The following is a 24,723-nucleotide window of genomic DNA, read 5'->3' as shown; positions in this document are numbered from 1 at the left end:
GATTAAACTTGAAATTCAAACATAATAAGAGGAGCACTGTTGGGTTTGTTAGCATAACTCACCGCTCTTATAAATTACTACAAAGTACCCTGAAAGGCCCCATGGCATGAAAAATGCAATTTTCGTTGTTTTTTCATGATAGGGAAGGTCTTGAGGCCACATAAATACTGTTCCATGCATTAAACCTGTGATACATGGAGAAGTCCACGCAGCCCGTTTTTTGAAACTGTCCCTGTAAAATGAGCGGATGGCACTTCCGCTAATTGATAATGTCATGAGGATGGTGACTCCGCCCACAGCCCGCCTTCCCTCCCCAGGCAGCAAGCTCACAAGCTTACGAACTTAGCCAGTCAGCCTCCAGTCCCAGGTCAACAAGCTCACAACACATTTACAACATCTTTAACAAACATAACTTACCATTCTGAAACATCCTGTAATAAACAGATTTGAGGTGGTTCGGGATCGTACAGTTGTATAACATCACACTCAGGGTCGCGCAGGGTTTTAGCCCAAATTTGCTCGTCAGTTACACAAATGTGCCTAAAAGTACCCCAAAGGCCTCAAACAGTTGCCCAAAACTACTTATACAGTTAGCACAAAGGCACCACAAAGCCCCCCAAATGCAAAAAGAAAAAATAAAAGCAAAAGTGCTCCAACAGTTATACAGCCCATGCACATTTCATTCTTTCTGGTATTTTTAGATACTTTTGAATGCAAATGGTTAACTGATCATTTTTGGGTACTTGGCCACATCTACTTTATTCTTGCCAGTTTATTGTTGATCTACCTGCCTGTTACCTTGACCCTTTGTCTGAGTCCTACTTGAATGCAGTTGGTACAGGTACAGTAAGAAAACACCCAAATGATGATGGTGAATGCACATAACCACTGTACACGAATGTGAAAATGCTTTAAGAACTCTATGAAAATGTTCACCAAAGTAAAATATCATTTTAATACACGGGGTTGTGCAACGTCAGTTCTGCATTGCACTCTCAGAGAAATAAACGCTCACCGCTGTTTAGGAAGCCAGTTGCCTTTTCCTTAATGGCTTTGGTCATTTGATTTGTGTTCGTCAGGTATTCGAGGATGTAGATATTGGGGGCCAGGAGTGCCATGTTCTGCTCCCCACATCCGTATGGCATCCTCAGCAGCCCATCCAGGTTATTGAGGGCCCGGCCCAGGATGTCACCTGCAGAAAAACACTGACTCTTCAAGACCAGACACATAAGTAGCCTGATGGTAATGAATGAAGGAGCGCTACCTCTGGAGGACAGAAGTACAAGTACTGACTTGTACAAGTACTGATTTGTGATGTTGATCCATCCAAATTTTGTAGTACTTCATTTAAAATGCATAAATTTGCTTGACAAAACATTTCTCACCTGGGGTATGCTTTTATTTTTCATGTAAAATATCCTAGACTGCAACTGACAAAAGATAACTGTGGTAACTCCTCCGGACAGCGTTAATGCTGTGTGGCCCTTTTCAGAATCATATATTGTTTTATTGGACATTAATTATTGATGCATTAATGTTTTAATCAATTAAATGTTGCATTTGGTAAAAATGGAGCTAATTTTATTTACACATATATTGCAGGGTAGTTTAACTTCTAAAAATAAACAATGTATTAGCTGGTTTATAATTTGTATTAACTATCTACATCTGCAAAGTACTAGTTATTTAAGCTATCAAGTAAATGTAGTGAAGTAAAAAGTACAACATTTCCCTCTGAAATGTAGTGGAGTAGAAATAGAAAGTAGTGTAATATGGAAATACTCAAGTAAAGTATAAGTACCTCAAAATTATACTTAAGAACAGTACTTGAGTAAATGCACTCAGTTACATTTGAGCGCTGTGTAAAACACATTACTACAGGTGAAATAAGCACCAGCGTGAGAATGTCACTGTGCAACTGTAGCAAAGCAACATTTAAATTAAGTTAAATGACTTTACCCAAGACTGACAGTGAACCATGTGCAGATTCAGGAATGATGTTCTCAGGCAGGTCTAAATCCTTTTCTGCTGTCAAAGTCTCTCCTAGTTGAAGAGAGCAAAAGGAAAAAACTATTTGAGCATGAGAACAGGAATATAAAATGTCAGAGAGAGTTAAGACAAGAACAGGTTAGTACTGCATCAACCATGTTATTTCAATGAAGCTGATCTCTGATTCATTGCCATCCAAATTTTGCTGGCCACAAAACAGTTTTAGAGCAAACTCCTTTGAGAACCAAAGGGTTCTTTCTTCTGTTTGGTAAATGAAATGAAGTTACATGTGAGGAGCAGTGAATGGCTAAATTGCAATCCACCATTATTGCATTTAATGCCTGGTCTAAACCATACTGACCGTTTGGACAAAGCAACCAGTTGTAGGCCTTTGTGACCTCAGTTCCCTCAGGCTGAAAAGAAAGGAGACGGAAAATAACTTCAGTGGTCATATCTGTCATGTCAAGGCTGTCAGTCAAATTCAGTTTCACCTCTCTCAAATGCAACAAAGACTAATATTGCAGGAACACTGAACTGAATTGTCACCTTGATTTCAAGGCACCTACCTTTACTATGAGAGAGCGCGTGACCACATCGATGCGACCTCTCTCTGGTACGCTCACAATCTCATTGTTACATGAAACATCAGATGTCACAGCCTCTGCACTCACAGACACATTCACAGCTCCTAAAAGAAAGATAGACATAGACAGAAAATATAAAGTCTCTCTGCATCTGATATTTAATTGAAAGATTCTGGAGAATCTAACAAAGTCAACATATTTTGTGAGTGAGATGGTGTAAAAATTCATTCGACAAAAAAAGATCATAAATGAAATAATGCAAGGAATAAAAAAGGATCCGTTCTGTGGTCTATTTCATGTGTTTACATGGTCATGCTGTGTTGACAGTGATACTGTATGGCACTGTGAGGCCATGACCAATGTACACTGTAATTCTGCTCATGATGTTTTAGTGATGAAGTTTTACTGCTGAGCTGACTGAAGTGCTCTCACTGATTCTATATGTATATCCTGGAACAAAATAAGAGGCAGCAGAAACGCATGCAAAGTAAATCATCGCAAATTTGAGGCAACTGTGCTCTAAGGACTACAAACTGAGACAAAAGGTACTTTTTAACCAGAGTCAGAAATACCCCTGACTTAGGCACTGAAGTCAATGTCAATCAGCTTCAAGCAGGACTCAATGCAGGAAATGTTCAATTTCTGTACCAAATGACTGATAAAAGAAAAGAGGAAAGATGTAAATCAAAACCACCAATAATATCATGTCATGGACATAATAACTAGGATCACAGCACTGACTATTGCTGTGTCATCACATTTTCTGGCATATTGCCTAATCCCTGACTTGTCTTTCAGGTCAAGCAAATCAAGATAACACAGGTAAAATAAAGAAAAATGGATCCTGCTTCCCCCTCAAGTTTGAGTGTTCAGTGAAATGAAGGTGTGAAGGTCTGGCCTCACCCAAGACACTGGGTGCCATCGTCCAGCTGACGGTCTTGCGTTCACTGGCACACAGACAGGATGAATACTTGTCACCAGAGAGGGGGGTGAGGGTGTATTCTACAGAGGGGGCTGGGGTCACAGTCACCTGGCCAAGAGACACACTAGTCAGATCTTAGACTGGAACTGCATGATAGAAACAAATTATGGAAAAATAAAAAAAAATAAGATCAAATTAAATAATAGGTCTAGAATGCAGCTTACAGTGGGGACATAAAATGACTGAATAAATAAATAAAATGGCATCCGGTGAAGAGAGCATACAATTTGACTTATATCGGTTTAGAAGGCTGACTGATATCAATGGATATTTTTTTCTGATAGTGACTTATATGCCAGTATTGAAGATGTTTAAATCTGAAAATGTTTGTGTCAGAAAACACATTAAATTATCAAGTATTCAGAAGAAACTCAAAATCAATCACCATTTAGATCACAGGACACTAAAACACTCTCTTACCCCTGAGATAGCAATAATAATAATAAGAAATAATATTCATTCATACTTCATGTGGAGTCCAAAAATAATAAAATGTCCCATTAAAATCACATCAGGATTTTCTGGGCTTCCCATTGACAACTAGTGCAGCACGGATTGATTCCATGTAATTAATAAATATGCAATCAGACCAACTCCATCATACCTGGTTAAAAAACAAAAAAAACAAAAACTGAAATAAAACCAGTGCTGACTGAATAGATCATGCACTGTCAGTGTAAAGGGCTTCATTACCATGATGCAGCTGGTCAGGTAGTTGAAAACGGTTGCCTTGAGCTCAAAGTGCTCCCCCCGGATGATGGAGTAGGGCAGGCTGAGCTCGAGGAAGAAGGGCTGGAAGACAGTGAACTCTTTACGAGGAGCGAGACCAAAACCCTGAGGGGACAAGCAGAAAGCCTCCGTCTCCCAGGTGGTGATGGTGTCCGGGACAGTGAGGGGCAAATCCTTGGATCCAGTCTCTCTGGTTTAACAGGTGCACAGAGACACACACTTACTGGGGATTATTTGCACTGTTGCTGTTTCGGTTGCATCAGTCACTTTACCACACCACCAAAGAAGAAGCCACTCTGCAGCCTGATGGATCAGCTGCCAATGAGATTTCTCCAATCATAAAAAACCAAGAAATGCACCTGGTGTTATTGTGTCCAATGACAAATTAACTTCATAAGTTTACAGATGGAGAAAAGGCTCTTCCATGACCAAATTAACTATTATTTGTCCAGCAGATGGCCACATCGAGAGCTATTAAAAGAAGTCCAAGGCGACATTTGGAAATCCAGATCCTGTTCAATCTAGATCAGAATACATGAGACAATTTTCAGCCTGGGCCATTTGCTGCATGTCATGCCCTCTCTCTCTTCTGCCTTTCCTGTCTCTCTCTCCAGTTAGAAATTCCTGGTGCATTTCTTCATTTACTAATAAAGCTTCTTTTTAAGCATTTTGTAATCCTGAGCCATTATATGGCAGTTACTTCAATCAGTTGTTTGAATTCTGCATTCCATGTGTTCTTGAATGTTTTCATTTATAGTTCCACAAAGTGTGTGTACTGAACCATTTGAGCTTGTTGCCCCAGAGAAACTTTCTAAAAGAGTTCTTTAGAGGTCTGCTATGGTACAAGCCTGAAAAAAAACTCTCTCTGGCATTATATAGCACCTCTTTGGTCAAGAGGGATGATAGGAACTCACCCGACGTCCACAAGGTCCCATATCCAAGTCTCAGGGAAGAAAGTGCGGACTGTTTCTATCACTGGAGGAGATGACTGTTCACTACTAAAAAGAGTAATCGACACTTCTGGCTCAGCCATTCTGTTCGCAACTAGTTGTGGGGTGGCGTGATATCTATAAGCAATAACTGAAGAAACCAGATAATATTCAGATATTACTCAGCCAGTAACCAGGAGCAACAATATCACAATGAACTTAAATGGAATTATGCTGGTTAACCTTCAACAAAAGAAAGAAACCTTACCATTGCCGCCATAGTAATATTCTCTTCCCTTATATGTTACACAAGAAGGTGTTCTGATAACCAAATTTGTTGCCATCTTCATCCCCAAATTCTAGATAAACCAAAAACATTTATGTGTTTCTTCATTTTTTACTTAACCTGTAAAGGCTCATTGAGATTAAAAATCTCTTTTACAACTGTCCTGTGAATATGTATACACACACAAACACACACACATATATAGATTGATAGATAGAGAGTGCTGATATGATGTGCCCACTGTGGCATAAAAAGTACCTGGAAAACTGTGTAAGCATCTTTGTCATCTCTGTCAGGTCTTGGAATAACGTATCTCTTTGTTCTCACAGGCAAACATGATGTAGCATCTTCAACCTCTTGTGGAAAATGGGACAATTTCTTCACAGGCAGCAAATCAAACATCTGAAAAGAAAGATAAGGGTCACTGCTTTGAACTGCCAAGTGTTTTCCTGTTTCCTGATCCAATTAAGGCCCTTGCACCTTCATGCATGCCCTCTTCAGGTAGATCTGTTTCAGCCAATCAGCATGAGGTCCTTAAATGGATCAGGTGTGAAAGAGTAGAGCTGAAACAAAAACCTCCAGGATAGGGGGTCCTTGAGGACTGGGTTGGGAACCACTGCTGTGGAGACATCTTCAAGAACCCCTCCCACCCCTCACACAGATGGTCGGACCCTCTTCCATCAGGCTGGATGTTCGAAAGGACCTCCTGCCTGATGGAATATATTGTATATTGTTGTATATACTATATGTTGTATATTGTTACTTTGTTGCTGTATACTGCTATTTCGTCTGCACCTTGGACCGCACGAAATGCAATTGCAGTCACCTGTACACTCACCTGTACAAAAAAGTTGAGTTGAGTTGAGTTGTAGAGTACAAAAAATACAAAGTGCTGCTAATAAAATGTACTGTTTTGATCTCCAGAACAGTCCGTGTTCTCTGTGAGGTTTAAACACACTAAATGGTTGGCACAAAAATTGAGATTGTCTCCAGGCTGTCTCACCTCCCAGAACCTTGCAGATCTCTCTTTGTAAGACCACTTGTTAGAAACTTGGGTGAGATATTTGACAGTTCCCTTAAGTTTGAAGAACAGAAGAACTCAGCTTCTTCCAACTTAAGACTGTTTTCAAGATCTAGCACTTTCTCTTATGTGTCTGACACAGAAAGCATTACTGTGCATGCCTTGATATCTTCCACCTAACTCCCAACCAAACAATTATAACTCAGATTTGGCATAAATAAAGACTCTATTTCCCACCAGCAGCTTCCCCATATTGCTGCATCCAGATTGCAGACCAACTGTAGCTATTAAGATTAGGAAAGCCTACTTGAAGCTGACTGTCACTGCAGCTTGCATGATATCATGAGTAATGCTCTCAATATACAAGGAGAGCATTACTCATGAACTTCCTCCAAGCTGACAACCTTCAAGTTATGAGTCTCACTCTGTAACCTCTGGCTGAATGACGATGCAGAGGATCATGATGGCAAAACAGTGAAAAAAAAAAAAGAGTTTATTCAGTTTATTTAGTTTATGCAGTTTATTCTAGCGGTTACCTTGTCTGCATCCAGCTTCTCCCCTGACTCCTTGATGAGGACGCTCTGGTCTACAGCACTGATGCCACACAGAGAGTGTGGCTTGGCCAACAGTTGTAGGAAGTTTTCCTCTCCCGGGACAGCTGAGGACGGATTAAACTCCAACGACACCTGACACACACACACACACACACACACACACACACACACACACACACACACACACACACACACACAGGCACCACCCTGGCCTTAGGGCTTTTATCCCTTAGATACTGTGCTTAGTCACCTCATGTCAGCTACGTCCCATTTTACTACATTAAGCTGACATTTAAGTTGAAGCAGAGATAACCGTGTAACAATGAGAATGTAACGATGACATTGACAGGCCAGTTTCTGGTAAATATATGGAATCAAATGTTTTGATCATTTTATAGCATTCAGCCCCAAATTACTGCCATATTGCTACTCTGTTTGGCCAGTGCTCAGCACTGCCCCCTTTGGCCAAAAGACTGTACTGCACTCTTTTTTTTCTGTCTCACAGCAGTCAGTGGGCATGGTTCAGCTCTCACTCTCTTTAAAGTTTAGTTCAAGAGGTGATAAAAGACTTTTGAAGGACACTATCAATAATTTTGGACTGAAACTGCCACTAGCTGACACAATGAATTTATATATGCACTATAATATTACAAGTAAACCAATATCTCAATATCTATAAATCGGACAATGTTCATCCCCCCCAAAATGGACATAATTGCAAGCATTCACTGCCTCCAGAATTATCATTAACAAGGTGGAAAAGCCGCTGAAACAGCATTTAGATCATCATGGGACATCAAAGATCAAAATAGTAATAACAAAAAATAATATACATGTAGTTAATGGCTCTCTAAAACTTAAAAACCCAGAATTCCAAAAACTGTAACAAGTAATAATGAAATATCAATACACTCTTGAGTGGAATTTGATCAAAATGTCTCATTAGAATTAGCTGAGGTTAGGGGCTTCACACAGACAAACAGTGTAGTACTGATCAATTCTGCAACAGGCATAGTTGAACAAACTGCATCATGTTCATCATATCAGAGATGAATGGCACTGAATGACCAGTATGCACTTTTTTTTAAAAAAAGAAAATCCCAATGTCAGCCTGATATATAGCCTGATGTATTAGCAAAGCGAGTTATCAGTCTTAGTCGAAACATGAAACCAGACCTCTGTCGACACCTCTTCTGCTGACACTGACCTTGTTACTGAAGCATTTCTCGGTCGAGAAGTCAGCACTTTGGGCAATCACAGTCTCACTGGGAAGAACAGCATATGCAACAACCTGGACCAGTGGTGCCATGTCTGGAGACACTTTGACATCAAAGGAGACCTCACCAGAAGTCACTGCAAAAGCAAACCAACTGGTGTCATCAAACCAGATTTAATATTCACTAGTTATGATCAAGTCTTCCATTGGTTCAGTTCCTCTCTAACAAATGCGACATTTAAAGCTGCAAGCTACAACTTTACAGCTGCAATATAAAATTCACTTGGCCAAATGTTCTTGTTCTCCATAGCTACTGTACAGACTAATCTATGATTCCATTTCTAAAGTCTTTGAAAACGCTGATCTTGTGCTTGCCACTGATTCTAGTGGCATTCCTTTGAGTTCTGACACAGTTGCTCATAACCTTGTAATTAGGGATTCAGTCCTGGACTGGGTGCACGCCTACCTCACTGACATACATTTTTATGTTGAAATGAGAATCCTCTTCCCCTCTGTCCCCCTTGTCCTCTGGAGTTCCCCAAGGGTCAGTTCTGGCCCCCTTACTGTTATCTGCATGCTCTTGTTAGCTCCTGATTCTTTTGTTGAAAGCCCAGGAACAGACTGGAGTCAGTCTTCAATTTTCTGATGCAATATTTATTATGGTCACATATAAAGCATCGCTGCGCTGGTCTCAGTGTGACAGAGCTCCCGCAGGATCTCAGTCAGGAAAGAGCCCCGATATCAGGAAATGATACACATTTATGTTCTTGGGCTGGGCCTGCCCCGTACATAGGTTGGACTTTTAGACGCAACCGAGAATAATTGCCCAGTTACCCGGACATGGACAGGCCAACCACTGTCCATGCCTTGTTTCTAGAATGTGTGATGCTATGTGTGTGAATGTTGACTGGGCGTGTATCTAATGCAACAGACCTAACTAACAAGATAGAGAAAGTACATCTGGCGCCTGCTTTATCTGTCCTCTGCTTAGCGGTTCAAGCTGTCCTGAACTATGTAATACTTTGGATAATGCAAGAGACAATCGAACTATAGGGCCAATTGTAACACTCTCCTTGGCTCATATTATTGGTAAGCACAATATTCCATTTCACTGCCATGTGGATAATGCCTAGCTCCATGTCTGGACAATGAGTATTAGCTATGTCTTGTCTCGCTGATATTAAATGTTGGTAATCCCAGAATTTTCTCTACATTCAGAAAGCAAAATCTGAGATCTTTGTAACTGGCCCGTGAAATTCCAGTAACCCCTTCCCTGTCAGGTCTTGGCAGCCTATCATAATATTAAAAATGCCATCCACAATCTGGGTATGATTTTTTTATTGTGGCCTCATGTGCAGTCAGTGCAAGGTCCCTATTTCTTTGCCCTGAGGCTACACAGGGTCTTCTGAATTGCTTTTAGTCTGTCCCTTACCTGAGACCACTTTGCCTTGGGTGACCCTACCAGGAACTAAGGGCCCTATCTTGCACCAAACTCCCTAAACCCGTTATTTAGGGATTTAGCATTGTGCAAGAGGCGTTCCCCCGCAAAAGTTGCTATCTTGCGCACCTCCCGTTATCCGTAAAACACCTGCGCTAGCCGCTATATTATGCATAGGCGTGTTTTGGGCGTTACGCCAATTACACCAATCAGTGTGCCAGGTGCCATTGCCTTTAAGGGCAGGCTGCGCTATCCTAAATCCTAAATCCTAAGAGATTTAGGATTTAGAGAGAGATATGGAGAGAGGAAGGTAGATTTTCTCAGGGGTTCACATGAGGCTGAAGCAAGTTGGCTTTATATATATATATATATATATATATATACACATATTATATATTATATTATAGGCGAGTTAATTCGGGAGGTGGAGCCACATGTGTCCAATTGGACGTGTCACAAGGTTGTACTGATTGAGTAAAATCCCCAGGTCACACCACATACACACACAAGAGGCAGAGGTGGAACTATGTGTAAACTAATTTATTGACAAGGTAGATTGGGTTAGAGTTAGGGTTATATTTTTATATAGATTAGGACTTTATGGAAAGAGGTTCATTAGTAACTCATCATCAAAGCAACTGTCTTTACCTACCTGGATCATCTTGCACTTCGACTTCCACGTGTCCTTGCTTGACAATGACACCTCTAGATAAGATCTGGAGAGATAAATTTTAAGAGAATGAAACAAAATATGAGTCAAAGCTTTACCAATCTGTCACGAATGTCATGGTTTCATGTTTTATATGTTTTTGGATTATAGGTTTGACTAATGTTTTTCTGTTTCCCTGTGTTTCCTTCCTTTGCCCCTCCCAGTTCCTCACCTGCCCTGTGTCTGGTAATTATCCCAGTATTTCCCTCAGCCTATCCTCTGTGTTCTCCTGTCTTGTGCTCCAGCCCCTTCCCCAGGTGTGTCTTGTTTGCTCATTAGTTCTTGTGTATTTAAGTCCTGTTTTGAGTGCTGTTCCTTGTCTGTTCATTGTCTTGTCTTTCCTGCCTGCATTCCCCGTGTTTCCTGCGTTACCTGTGAGTTTATTAAATATATTTTTGTTTGCCATTGAGCGTTTTTGCCTGCTTGCTCCTGCATTTGGGTCCTCCACCATCCACCCATGACAACGAAACATTTTGGGAATCAACACATCACTGCTTCCTGTGACTGTTTGTCAACAGGGGGGCTGAAAACTCCTAAAATCACTAAACCATTAAAAATCACTCTGAAGTATCAATATGTAGTTTCTGACCTGAAACTACGTAAATACCTGACCTACCCTCATAAATAAATTATTCCTTCAAAGATGTTTAAAATTTAAAAGTATGAATCTACAAGCCATTATAAGACTTTTCTTCTAATAAAAGCTTGGTGCTATAACTTGGCTGTTGTTAGTGTTATGCAATCAGCCAACACAGGAGTCAAACACATCAAACACACAACATCAGACACACTCACCAGATAAATCACATCCACAGAGCCCTGCGTCTCTCCAACTATAGTGTACTTGATAGAGATTGGCTCTTTTTTGTCACAAGGAAGTGGTGTCTCGTCGTTTCTCTTCACCTCCAGGGAGCTGACTGATGCAGTATCAGGTGTGGAGGCCTGGACCAATGACAGGGTGTGTGTCCCTGACTCATGGTGTGGAGTCCTGTATTCATGGTAGTCCATAGCCGGTTTGGCACCAACCTGGAAGAAGAAAAGAAGAAAAGAAAATGGATTTTTTTTTAACAGCACTGATAAAGTTCTCTTGCCCTGCAAGCACATCCAGATGACAAAAATAGAAATGCTATAGTAACAAGAAGCTAATTTGGGCATGAGAATTCTATCCTGTGTTTTGATTAATTTACATGCATGATAGACTGCACAGTGGAAAGAAACGCAATCTCATGTATACACGATTTATTGCAGGAGCAAAAGTAAATACGGAATGCATAAAGAAAGGCTGGGAATCAGAACTAGGTATGGGAATAGCAGAGGACATCTGGGGGGAAAGCCTGAAGTATGTCAATATGTATGAAGTATGTCTACATATGAAGTATGTCTACATATGAAGTATGTAGCCAAAAACATCCTAAAACACCCACCCCAGCCACAGCCTGTTCACCCTGCTGCCATCAGGCAAAAGATACAGAAGCATTCGCTGCCGTACCACCAGACTACAGAGCAGCTTCTTCCCTCAGGCTGTGAGACTACTAAATGCACCATCTGAACTCCTCCAGGCTTAATAATTCTATTTTCTACACAATCAATCAATTAATCAATCAAGAGGGAACCACACTTTAATTTCATTATTCAACCTGTTGTATAATGACAAATAAACTTCCTTGTATCCTTGTATGTCAACACTTGCTCTCTGAACGCTAGGCATTGCTTGATCAAGTTTAAAACCCTGCATAAGTTACACTACTTGAGGGTCAAGTTACATAAAGGCAGATGCAGACTTACGTCATAGCTATGCACTATGCCCCAAATTAGGAGATTTTTGGACAGCAATATTTTCATTATTTTCAAAGGTGTTTAAGACTACAATAAGATCAGATCCACTCTCGGTTATATTGGGGACATCAGAGAACACTAGGAGCCTGCAGAGTACTCAGCGCCGTCTTCTGTCCTACGGCCTCCTATGTGTGAAAAAACTTGTCTTCTTCACTGGAAAACGAAGGAGACACCAATTACTAGGGGTAGCTGCATTGACTGATACCTTACATTTGGAGAGGATTCGATATGCTCTTAATGACAGGATGGAAGACTTCAAAAAGATTTGAAAACCAATAATCTCATATTTAAAACAAGATATAGCACAGCCCTGAGTAGCACTTCATGGGTGGGGTGGGACAGGGAGGTAGTTAGAGGTCTCATTATTTTTTATTGTAGTTTATCTCCCCAGTCATTGTTTATTTATTTATTTTCTCATTTTGTGATTTATACTACAAGTTTCACATTATGTTTTTATATATTTGAAATGAGACAATGTGTATATCAAAGAAGATTGTACTACTGATACATTGTTTGCTTCACAATAAAAATATTTGAAACATAATTTACATGCATAATACAGTTTGTTTCCTCATTTCAATTACATTGCTACCACCTTTTGATTAATTTGTGCCTAAAAGATACACTTTGTTCTCATTTTGTCCTCAGTTTTATTAAACCTGCAGTATGGGAGTTCCTAGCTCTATATGATTTGTCTTCCTTTTGTGGCAATAAATTAAATGCTTGATTCATGGCTTCATGGAATGCCATGGAATACATTTGTACTGTATTAGTAATGTATTATTTAAGTATATGTTAGAGCTAAGTCCTTCATTGTATTATACTCTGGACCTACTGCGAGGACCTACTGATCAGTGATCTAAAATGCATTTTCTTTAATTTTTATGTAAACGCAGACCTGCCATGTCCAAAAAATCTGTATTCACATATTATCACTCAGTATGGTTTATTAGTCCTTGGTGCACTTTTGTTTTGATTTTCATACAACTCTGAACAATGTTGAGTTTTTGATGCAGCCCTTTCATGAACATTGCTCCATGCTGTTGGACAAAGAGGCACCCTTAAAGGCTAGGACAAGGGCTGTCTGCAGCACTTCTGTCCACAGTCCCAGACAGAAGTGTTGCAGGGCTGGATGGCTAAGAAAAGCCACAGGGCTTGAAGTACATCACCTACATCTCAAAGATCTCTGTAATTCTTTTAATGCAATAGTGAAACAAACTCAGATTGCCTACCCTGCCAATTTAATTGCATCTTCAAAAAACCCCTAAGATCTTGTTTGAAACTGTTAACAGCATTGTTTCACCAAACCCCCATTCATTACCATGTTTTTTCAATAATGACTTTAACAAGTTCTTTGCATTCTTTGTTGATAAGGTAAGGGCTATTAGGTCCAGTATCCATCCAGGCTCTTGCATGCCTAACTCCAGCCCCTCTATATCTCCTTCTGCACTGGACTCTTTCAAATACTATCATCTTGTCCCTTCAATTTGTAAGCATGCTACTATCTAGCCCATAATAAAGAAAATAAATTCAGACCCTACTTTGCCCAAGAATTATAGGCAAATATCCAAACTCCCATTCTTGTCCAGAATCCTGGAGAAGGTTATGGCCTATCATCGCACTACTGCATTGGAGAGGTACAATATTTACAATAAATTTCAGTCAGGGTTTCCTAAACAGCGCTATACTGAAACTGCTCCTCTGGGAGGTTTTAAATTTTAATGTCCTCTGATGTGGGTGATTGACCTGTGTTAGTATTTCTTGACATCAGTTCTGCCATTGACACAGTAGACCATCACATCCTGATAAAGAGGCTACATGATTGGATGGGCATATCAGACATAGCATTAGACTAGTTTACATCCTACGTCACTGACAGAAGCCTTACTTTCTCTTTTGGAGACTTTGGGCCCTATCTTGTGCCACCCGCTATCCGCTGCCACTACCCGCTACCCGCAAATTGCGGATTTAGGAGCTTCCGCTATCCCTAAACGGTATCTTGCGCCACCCGCTATCCGCTATCCTTATGCCGACTCCGTCATTTGCGCCTGGAGGTGTGTCCGTGGGCGTGTTTCATGCGCTATCCCTAAAGTTGCTATCTTGCGCACACGCTTTCCCTGAAGTTTGGGCTGTTACAAGAGCGCGCCCAGGCAGCTTCAATGCGCGCCCCGACGGAGCCTTGCCACGCACACGGTCGGACTGATACCGGGACGCCGCCGGAATGGACTGAGTATATTACTCATATAGACTGTTTAGAGGAAAGACTGTTTTAATTGGACACTTACGCCAGCACGTTTTATTGTTTTGTCATAAGCCAGCAGCTGTGCTATATTTTTATTATTATTCTAATATTTTATTTGCCCAATCTACCTTGTCAATAAATTAGTTTACACATAGTTCGACCTCTGCCTCTTGTGTGTGTGTGGTGTGACCCGGGGATTTTACTCAATCAGTACAACCTTGTGACACGTCCACTTGGACACATGTGGCTCCATCTCCCGAATTAACTCGCCTATAATATAATATATAATATGTATATAAAGCCACCTTGCTTTAGCCTCAGTAGAAGCCCTGAGAAAATCTACCTCCCTCTCTCCATCGCGGGTTTAGGATTTAGGATTTAGGATAGCGCATCCTGCCCTTAAAGGCAATGGCACCTGGCACACTGATTGGTTTAACTGGCGTAACGCCCAAAACATGCCTATGCATAATATAGCGGGTAGCGGAGGTGTTTTGCGGATAGCGGGAGGTGCACAAGATAGCAACTTTTACGGGGGAACACCTCTTCCTAAATCCTAAATCCGCAAATAGCGGGTTTAGGGAGTCTGGCGCAAGATAGGGCCCTTAGGGCCCTATCTTGTGCCACCCGCTATCCGCTGCCACTACCCGCTACCCGCAAATTGCGGATTTAGGAGCTTCCGCTATCCCTAAACGGTATCTTGCGCCACCCGCTACCCGCTATCCGTTATGCCGACTGCATAATTTGCGCCTGGAGGTGCGTCGTGGGCGTGTTTCATGCGCTATCCCTAAAGTTGCTATCTTGCGCACACACTTTAGGGAAAGCGGATAGCGGGTGGTCCTGACCACCCGCTATCCGCTATCCCTAAAGTTTGGGCTGTTAGGAGAGCGCGTCCAGGCGGCTTCAATGCGCGCCCCGACGGAGCCTCGCCACACACACGGTCGGACTGATACCGGGACGCCGCCGGAATGGGCTGAGTATATTACTCATATAGACTGTTTAGAGGAAAGACTGTTTTAATTGGACACTTACACCAGCACGTTTTATTGTTTTATCATAAGCCAGCAGCTGTGCTATATTTTTATTTTTAATATTTTATTTGCCCAATCTACCTTGTCAATAAATTAGTTTACACATAGTTCCACCTCTGCCTCTTGTGTGTGTGTGGTGTGACCCGGGGATTTTACTCAATCAGTACAACCTTGTGACACGTCCACTTGGACACATGTGGCTCCACCTCCCGAATTAACTCGCCTATAATATAATATATAATATGTATATAAAGCCAACTTGCTTTAGCCTCAGTAGAAGCCCTTCATCACGGGTTTAGGATTTAGGATTTAGGATAGCGCATCCTGCCCTTAAAGGCAATGGCACCTGGCACACTGATTGGTTTAACTGGCGTAACGCCCAAAACAAACCTATTCATAATATAGCGGGTAGCGGAGGTGTTTTGCGGATAGCGGGAGGTGCACAAGATAGCAACTTTTACGGGGGAACGCCTCTTCCTAAATCCTAAATCCGCAAATAGCGGGTTTAGGGAGTCTGGCGCAAGATAGGGCCCTTAGTGTCTGATGCCTCTCTTCTGTCTTGAGGTGTTCCACAGGGCTCAGTTTTGGGGTGCTTACTGTTCTTCATATAGTTAATGCTCTTGGGACATATCATAAATAGCTTTAATATTGCTTACCATTTATATGCGGATGACTTATGATTCTATTTCACATTCAAAACAAGTGAGACTTATAGGTTATCCATTCTCCTTGACTGTCTCAATGTCATTAAGGACTGGATGTCAGAAAACTCTTTACAGCACAATGCTGATAAGACAGAGGTTTTGATTGTTGCTCCAGATAAGGTTGCCCCCATGATCATACAGAATACTGAGTCTCTTCCTTCTGTGTAATTTCTGACCCGTCCATATCGTTTGATACCCATGTTAAGCAGCTGACGAGATCCCATTTCTTTCATTGAAGAAACACGAGTAAACTGAGAACAGCAGTTGTTGCTCCTGAATTAGAAATGCTCATACATGCCCTCCACAGCAGGGGTGTCAAACAGAATATTTAGAAACCACTTGGGATCATTTATATGAGTGAGTGACCCCACCTGCTCACCTTTTGGGTTTATGCCACTGCCTTCCTAAGAATAATGATGTGACTGCAAATGCTGAGAAAACAGATGCAGTTTTGATGTCTTACTTACGTGTAGTGTGATGTCCCCTCTGAAGTCGGATGTGTTCAGTGAGAAAGAGGCAAGACCATTTCTGTCAGTCGTGAGGTTTTGTAAGCGACGTTCTGACCACCTGTTACCCTCAAACAGGTAGACTGAATAGTCAGGAATGGGGGTTTCATTGAAGTAAACCGCTTTAACCTAATGGAAACACAAACATGCACTAGCAATGTAAATGGTTTATCAGTGGCATTTGGACCAAGTTTAAAGAAATGCACTAGTACATAAAGACCATATTTTGCACTCACTTTTCCTTCCACAATTGATCCATGTTCATATAGCTTGGGGGTGTCAATAAAGGATAGTTTTCCAATGATATAAGAAAGTGATATTGTTAGCCGTTTATGTCCATACGTAGTACCTGCAAGAAAAGCGATCATGTTACAACAGTGCAAATATCATATCTTTAAATAAGACATTGTCTATTTGAAAATGTTTGACATACAATATATGAACACTTGCCTGTCCCCTCCTCTTCCAATTTGGCATTAAGGTACAGTTTATCTGTCAGCACCTTTTGGTCAAGTCTTGTGAAAGTTGACATTTTGAAGGTGAAAGTAGCACAGCCAGTCTTCTCTGTCTAGAATGTGCAAAGGGGGGTGGGGTGTGTGTGTGTGTGTGTGTGTGTGTGTGTGCGGGTGGGGGGAAATGGCTTAAATGTAACTCTTCACCTTGCCCTCTTCACATTAAAAATGTGCAGATCTATGAATATGCAAATAGGCCTCAAACTTTTATATCGTTATAGTCATGGTCATTTTAGGGGACATAGACACAGGGAAAACTCTTTCTTGAGTGGAGGGGGATTTTAATGCTCTTAGGGTCTATTCTAGTCCATACATTTGATATACATATACATAGATATTTGTTTACATGTCTGGCCTGGATGCATTTTCAACAGGGAGAAAACACAGATGGCTACCAGAACTCTACCTGTTTTGTCTCTTCATAGGAAGGGACACTTATTTCAAAGGCTCCCTCTGGTTGTTTAGGGGTAGAAATCAGAATTGAACCATGATAACGAACAGGCCGGACCACCTCAATATGAGCTTTGGCTGGCACAGGCTGTCCATATGTATAGCTGATAAAAAGGTAAGTTAAAAAAAAAAAAAAAAAATCTCAATATATATTTGTAAACAACTTGTCAACTGCAGATTAATTTACATTTAGATTCAGAGAAAAATAATTACTTACTTAAAAATACTTACTTTCCACATATTTCAGCTTCGACTTCCTCCTGCACAATGCTTATTTCTTCAGGTGCCTTGACCTTTACATCAAATTTGGGCAAAACTGGAAACAAAAACATGATTTTTAGTATTGCAAAGCGCATTGTAAAGCGCTTTGAGTGGTCAGTATACCAGAAAAGCACTATAGAAATGCAGTCCATTTACTAATACATAACAACACGTTATGGAAGGTAAAAAAAAAAGTGTAACTTACCATATTTCTCAACCTTGAAACTATGATATATTTCATTTTCAGCAATCCGCACAATAACTTGGTAGCCTCCCTCAGGGGCCTCAGAGCTCAAGGAATAAGAGAGCTGCACTATTTTACCATCGGATGAGGTGTTCAGCCACTGTCCAATCCGGTTTCTTGAAGGGTCCTGTAAAGAAGGGGCAGAGAGAGCATGCAATGATACTGGAAGAGGCTAAACTTTGGTAAACCTCCTGTTAAACATCTATTTGAACCTAAACAGCTAACACAGTATAGTATAAAACACAGACATGTCAAAGAGCCCAGCAATACTTCATTGTCATGTAGAGAGTTTGTAAAGGCTGTTAAAAAGCGTTAATTTCACTCCAAGAAGATTAAAATGCACTTGATGACTCTGAAGGTGAAAGAGATTCTGTTTGCTAAAACAATGCAAAGAAAGCTTGGATCCTACACTTTATTTAAATTGTATTAAAATGACTGGGAAACTAACTATATCAGTTACTTATACTACAGAGAAATTAAGAGGACAAACTACTCCCACATTACAAACCTGGAAACAGCTCATCACAATCCAATACATTTATGGTGCATATATTTTCACATTTAACATAGAGAGCCTTACCATAATTTCAATGATGTTATACTGCAAGGGGAGAAACAAAACAAACAAAAAAACATGAGACCTTCATAATGAGAAGTTGTTTTTTCTGAAGTTGTGCTCACCTATGACAATTTCTTATAATATTTCTTCTAATTTCTTATAATTCAAATCTTCTCTTGACTATTTGAGCAACTGCAATTGACCCAATTCTCAATTCTGACATCGTCTCAAAATTTGGGTCTGTGAATTCAAATGCAACAGCAATCTCAACACAAAATATTGCACAGGCAGCATTAAAGAAATACAGTGCAAGATGAAGAGTTAGATGGGTTCTTTTGGCATCTGTGACCACTGCAATGCCCAGTATTCTTGTTTTTCTCCATTTGTCACCTTTAGTGGTAAGCTTTCATTACTTTGGTGTTTTGTAGGCAACACCAACAGAGACACCCAACATCAACTGCAGAGTCTGAAACTTATTTCTAGCTTCTTATATTTGTCGTTAAAACCATAAATGCAGTCCATCATGTGCCAAGGATTTCTCTTAGGCAGGACTGAGGTCAGTAAAAAGTGTTTTCGTTTTGTCAACCAAGGACTTCACTGACCTGATTTCCTCAAAAAGTCCCCAAAATTTGTCTGAATTTCATGCCAAACTTTTTGTGAGGAAACTGCTTGTGTCGTTTGTTCTAAAAAGTTGCATACCTCATTTTGATTTTAAACAGACACACGTCATTTCTTATTGATTTATTTTTAAATGACAAATCTCCATCAACATGTTCTGGACTCTGCATATCAATATGAATAACCTATTAGAGGATCAACAGGCTTTTGAAAGCGGGGGGCGCATAATACAGATAGGTCCATAAGTATTTGGACAGTGGCACAATATCCATAATTCATAATGCTCAAAAAGCAAAAAAATCTATCACACTAGTAGCCAAATCAGCAGTTTGGTTTAACCTGAAAAAGAAGGAAGGCACTTGTAAGCTCAGCAACATCAAAAGGCCTGGAAGACCACAGAAGACATCTAAAGTGAATGACCGAAGAATTCTTTCCCTGGTGAAGAAAAAAACATTCACAACATCTAGGGGAGTATAAAGCAAGGTACAAACCACTGGTGTCACTCAAGAACAAGAAGGCCAGATTAGACTTTACAAAAACATCTAAAAAAAAGGCTGCCCAATTCTGGAAGAACGTTCTTTGGACGGATGAAACAAAGATTAACTATTAACTACTAGAATGATGGAAGAGAAAAGTGTGGAGAATGAAAGGAGCAGCTCATGACCCAAAGCAGAGCACATCATCTGTCCAGTGTGGTGCAGGCAGTGTTATGGCATGAGCATGTGGGGCTGCCAATGGAACCGGGTCACTAGTGTTTATTGATGATGTGCTGATGGCAGTAGCAGGATGAATTCTGATGTTTATACAGCTATACTATGTGCTCACATTCAGCCAAATGCTACAAAACTGATAGGACAGCGGTTCACAGTGCAGATGGACAATGACACACAACATACTGTGAAAGCAGCCCAAAAGTTACTGAGAGCAAAGAAGTGGAATATTCTTCAACGGCCAAGTCAGTCCCCAGAGGTCAACCCAACTGAGCTGCTTTTCACCTGCTGAAGACCAAACTGAAGGCCCAAAGATCAACAAACAAGCAGCAACTGAAGGAGCTGCAGTGAAGGCTTGGCAGAGCAGCTCAAGGGGGGAAACTGGTGATGTCCATGGGTTCCAGACTTCAGGACTTCATAGACTGCAAAGGATTTTCCTCCAAATATTGAATATAATCCTTGTAATTATAGGCATGCATGTGATGTATAGTTGTCCCATTACGTCTGAGCCTCTGAAAATGGGGTAACAATGTATAAAACTGGCTGTAATTCCTAAACAGTTAGAGCCATATTTATATTCAACCCCTTAAATTAAAGCTGAAAGTCTACACTTCAATCACATCTTCATTACTCCATTTCAAATCCACTGTGGTGGTGTGCAAGGGCAAAATTATAAATATTGTGCCACTGTCCAAATACTTATGGACCTAACTGTATTTTTCAGTCTGAAACATTACAGTCACAGGAATATTTCCAACTATAAATTAAATTTTCAGAAAAAAGTGAAATATCTAGATATTTAACTGTTTTAGGACCTTCAACTCAGCAGGTTTACTTAGAGTCACCCTGATTGTAAAACTGTGCGTCAACAGAGTTGTTTGTCCTTACTGATGAAACTCATGACCGAGGCTAAAGGGCACACCACTGTAGATTTAGCCTGATTATGTAACTTTGGTTCAATTTTAGAATACTGGCCATGTGAAGCTCATCTAGGCACAATTTAAAAAGTTGATCTGTCATCATGCATGCTCATAGTGTGGTCTTTAAATGGGGTCTAAAAAATAGGAGGAACGGTTCCAACACTCACCAACTCATTGGCGGGTCTGAACTTGGTGTCCATTGAAACTACTCTGAAATGGACTGCAAAGAGATTAAATGTGTTTTTTTAGAAATCTGACACAATAATGTATTTTATTAAAGCACAATAAGCCAACCAAACTACATACTTCTGTCTGCTCAGATCTGACACCATTACTATCCAACTTAAGAGTGAGATAAAACTATGGTGAGAGAAAAGTGACCAAAGGATCTTTCATGATTTCTCAGTTTGTCTCTGTCTTGTATTACACCAATTTTAGATCAATACTTTGTCAAACAAACACAATTTGATCAGGATCTGTGACTATCTCCTCTGTACTATAGCAACACTATATACCAGTCATGTTATTTCTTTTCTTTACCCCATGTACACTAGTTCAGGGTTGGGGCTGGAGCCTATCCCAGCATGCATGAGGTAGAAGACAGGGACACTATGTACTTTGTATGCATGTTTTTCTGAGCCTGTGGCATTCTACATACTACAAGCAGTATACGAGCTGAGACTGAAGTAAAACATGCACTTACCTGTTTGTCCTGGGAGGTACATTGGTTTATCCGTCTGGATAAAGGTCATGGGACTATAGGCTCTGATCATCACCTTCCTGATTTCTTTTGAATGAAAGGTCTCGCCATGAACCTCTACCTCCAAATTCCGCACCTCTTCATCTTGCACCATAGGAACCTGTGAAGGAAAAAGATTTTACAGACACCAGTCATCATAAACGTTCACAATTACTGTAAAACCTGCAGTATTTTTAATTTACTTAAGGAGGATAACCCATGATGGTGTGGCTAAATGTGCAGTTGAGGTTCACCAAGCAATGGTATATTTCACATCCTGGACAACTATTGAGGTTTCAAGTGTTCAAAGAATAATGTGGGAGGAAAAAATGTACAAAGACAGCTAAACAAGATCTGTGTGCAGAGGTGACCTTAAATTTAACACAGGTGTGAACATCTGTGTCAGCTTCCTCCATGAGCAGGGTTCTGTTTTCTGCTTGCGAGGTCAGAGTGACGGTCATGAGCAAAGTTTCGTTGGGCTGCAGGAGACTTGCGCAGAATTGGATGTCAGCTCCAGCTTCAAGAACTGCAGGAATGGCTACCATGTAATGCCTATAGCCACAGAAACATACATTCATATAGCACCGGACAACATCAGTATGCAAAACTTATGCGAGGAGTGTTACTGTACACTATCCTTAATGCAGGTCACAACTACAATAGCATTGGAAGAACACTGGTCTACTTACGGTCCTGGACTCGCTTGACCCACATGCACCCAACTTAGGAGGGCACATAGCATCCACGGCCATGTCTGAATCCCAGGAAGACCCATGACTGTCTGGTGTGTGCCTCAGAGTCAGTCTCCGTTAAATAGGCTGTGCTGCATTAAGCCTCACCCACAATAAACACAAACTCTGAACACACTAAATTCAAGTAAATCATTTACACAGCAGACTTGATACATCTATCTAATTTATATGTTTTAAATTCAGTTGATCATGTTTGAGATCATCCAGGAAAAGCTGACTGGACATATAAGCTTGTTTTGACACTTCTCCTCACATTTATACACCTGTATACATTGCCACTGTCAAGCGGCCCACTAAAGCACCAGGCTTCTACTTTTACTGGGATTTGGCGTACGATGTAAATTCTACCTTCCGTAATGCATTAGATTTGGTAGCACCATTAATTACAAAAAAAAAAAAAAAACAGGCATAAAACCTCAATTCCTTGATTCAGAAATGATACTGTGCTGATGCAGGCAAGTAGAATATTAAAACGTGACTGGTGCGCCACAAAACCTGAGGTTTCCATCTCATTTTGCATAGTCTGATAAATTACAAACACACACTGTCCACAGCCAAAACTGTTTGTAACTCAAAAATCATTAAGATCATCCTCATTACCAAATCATTAACAAACCCTACTTGATCTGAGTGGCGTATTTGACCCAGGCAATCATACCATGCTGTTAAAGCCCCTGCAAGACTTGATTGGTATTCGTGGCCTGGTGCTCTCTTGGTTTAAATCTTATCTCTCAGAGAGAAAGCCGTGTGTCCACTAAAACAATATAACCTCTGAGAACCGAGAGTTTAACCATGGTGTTCCTCAGGGGTCAGTCCTTGGCCCTCTCCTATTCTCCATCTACATACTCCCTGTGGGGACATTAGCTTCCATTGTTATGTTGACGATACCCAGATCTTCATCCCCATCAAGCTGTTACAGTGATAGCTCTAGAGCTGCTTCTGAGACGTTTCTGAAACACACTGCAGTGTGTCTGGAGGAATCACAGACATTGTTTAGAGTGGCTCCCAGTGGCCGCATCACAGCCGGAACACAACATACTCAGGCCTGGTGGAATCAAGGGGATAACCTCCTGAAAGTGGGCTGAACTTTATCCATGTGCACACCTATGTGTAATCATATGTGCATTTCAATTTCAGAAAGAGACATTTATAACTTGATACTTCTACCTCAGTGGGTCTCAATGAGAGGATGACAGCACCACTATTGGGTCTCAATGAGAGGATGACAGCACCACTATTGAAATGACACAAACTAAATATTTTTAGTTTGTGTCATTTCATTTCATGCAGTATGGAGCTAATTAACATAACATAACAGCATGTGTGACTGTGCCAAAATGGAACAGATACAGTGTACCTTTAACAAGCACATGAAAACGGCATGTTCATGCTATTGTCACATAATCCTTTCATGGTGGTGAAACGTGGTAAAATTATTCACATCCACAACATGTTATCTGCATTTCAGAATAATATAGCAGGTCAAGACCTCCCAAAACATCATAATAGTAAGACCCTTTGTGTTAACATAATCCAACAGACAGTGCTAAGATCTGGTGGGTTCTGCAACACTAGCCTGCCCTTTACTCTGCGTGGGATGTTTGACTTAACTAGAGCAGCAGCCAGATACATGAAATACAAGGACAAATGCTAATGCTAAGATGACATGATTGATCAGGATGAGTTAGAGCATCTTGCTTAACTTTTTACAATGTCTTAAAGTGATCAGGGGAAAAAATGCATGAAATGTATCATTAAGGTAAAATAAGTGGAGTTAATAGTGAACATGTTTTGGAAAGAATGTAGAGTTGCACTATTCTGAAGGGTGTTGAGAAGCAAGCAGGAAGAAGATGGTCCAGGGTCAAGAAGCCCAGGAGCAGGGCTTCATAAAGCTTTTCATGTGGTTCCAGAGTGAACCCTTTTTTGGTTTCTGATTTTCCAGCATTTCTGCGCGTGCATGCAAGTATGTGAGTTGCCAGCCTCACTCACTCTGTGTCATTTTCACCATGCTCTGCCTGCCTGATGGTGAGGGCGGATGTTTGGATTTCTGTTGTGAATCAATTATCTCTTTGACGTGGGAGGCTCCAGGGACTGTGGACTCAACACCAACGCAGGTTTTAAGGCTGTTGTGCATTGAGCTTTTAAATTTGGGCTGCAGTAGTGCTGTTTTAAGGTAGTGTTTGTTTTTATTGTTTTTAAAATCTC

General features: G+C 40.7%; 1 protein-coding gene across 1 annotated transcript in view; it reads right to left on the bottom strand.

Moving 5' to 3' along the window:
* Positions 1-22,541, bottom strand: part of LOC115369996 (alpha-2-macroglobulin-P-like) — a 33,786-nt gene extending 11,245 nt beyond the window's left edge. Inside the window, exons 1-24 of the mRNA XM_030066772.1 lie at positions 22,456-22,541; positions 22,138-22,318; positions 21,731-21,887; positions 21,195-21,247; positions 18,801-18,821; positions 18,182-18,347; positions 17,947-18,031; positions 17,672-17,819; positions 17,198-17,321; positions 16,990-17,102; positions 16,715-16,882; positions 11,233-11,463; positions 10,381-10,444; positions 8,282-8,427; positions 7,057-7,206; positions 5,758-5,901; positions 5,482-5,572; positions 5,199-5,364; positions 4,249-4,474; positions 3,477-3,603; positions 2,556-2,677; positions 2,351-2,402; positions 1,960-2,043; positions 1,016-1,192 (exon numbers count right to left, since the gene is read on the bottom strand). Coding sequence (XP_029922632.1) covers positions 1,016-1,192; positions 1,960-2,043; positions 2,351-2,402; positions 2,556-2,677; positions 3,477-3,603; positions 4,249-4,474; positions 5,199-5,364; positions 5,482-5,572; positions 5,758-5,901; positions 7,057-7,206; positions 8,282-8,427; positions 10,381-10,444; positions 11,233-11,463; positions 16,715-16,882; positions 16,990-17,102; positions 17,198-17,321; positions 17,672-17,819; positions 17,947-18,031; positions 18,182-18,347; positions 18,801-18,821; positions 21,195-21,247; positions 21,731-21,887; positions 22,138-22,318; positions 22,456-22,541 — 3,082 coding nt within the window. The remainder of the gene's footprint in view (positions 1-1,015; positions 1,193-1,959; positions 2,044-2,350; positions 2,403-2,555; positions 2,678-3,476; positions 3,604-4,248; positions 4,475-5,198; positions 5,365-5,481; positions 5,573-5,757; positions 5,902-7,056; positions 7,207-8,281; positions 8,428-10,380; positions 10,445-11,232; positions 11,464-16,714; positions 16,883-16,989; positions 17,103-17,197; positions 17,322-17,671; positions 17,820-17,946; positions 18,032-18,181; positions 18,348-18,800; positions 18,822-21,194; positions 21,248-21,730; positions 21,888-22,137; positions 22,319-22,455) is intronic.
* Positions 22,542-24,723: the final 2,182 nt, after the last annotated feature.

The sequence above is a fragment of the Myripristis murdjan genome, chromosome 13, assembly GCF_902150065.1.
Source record: "Myripristis murdjan chromosome 13, fMyrMur1.1, whole genome shotgun sequence".
NCBI lineage: Eukaryota > Metazoa > Chordata > Actinopteri > Holocentriformes > Holocentridae > Myripristis > Myripristis murdjan.
The sequence above is the reverse complement of the archived record's forward strand: the minus strand, read 5'-3'. Positions and strand labels throughout refer to the sequence as shown.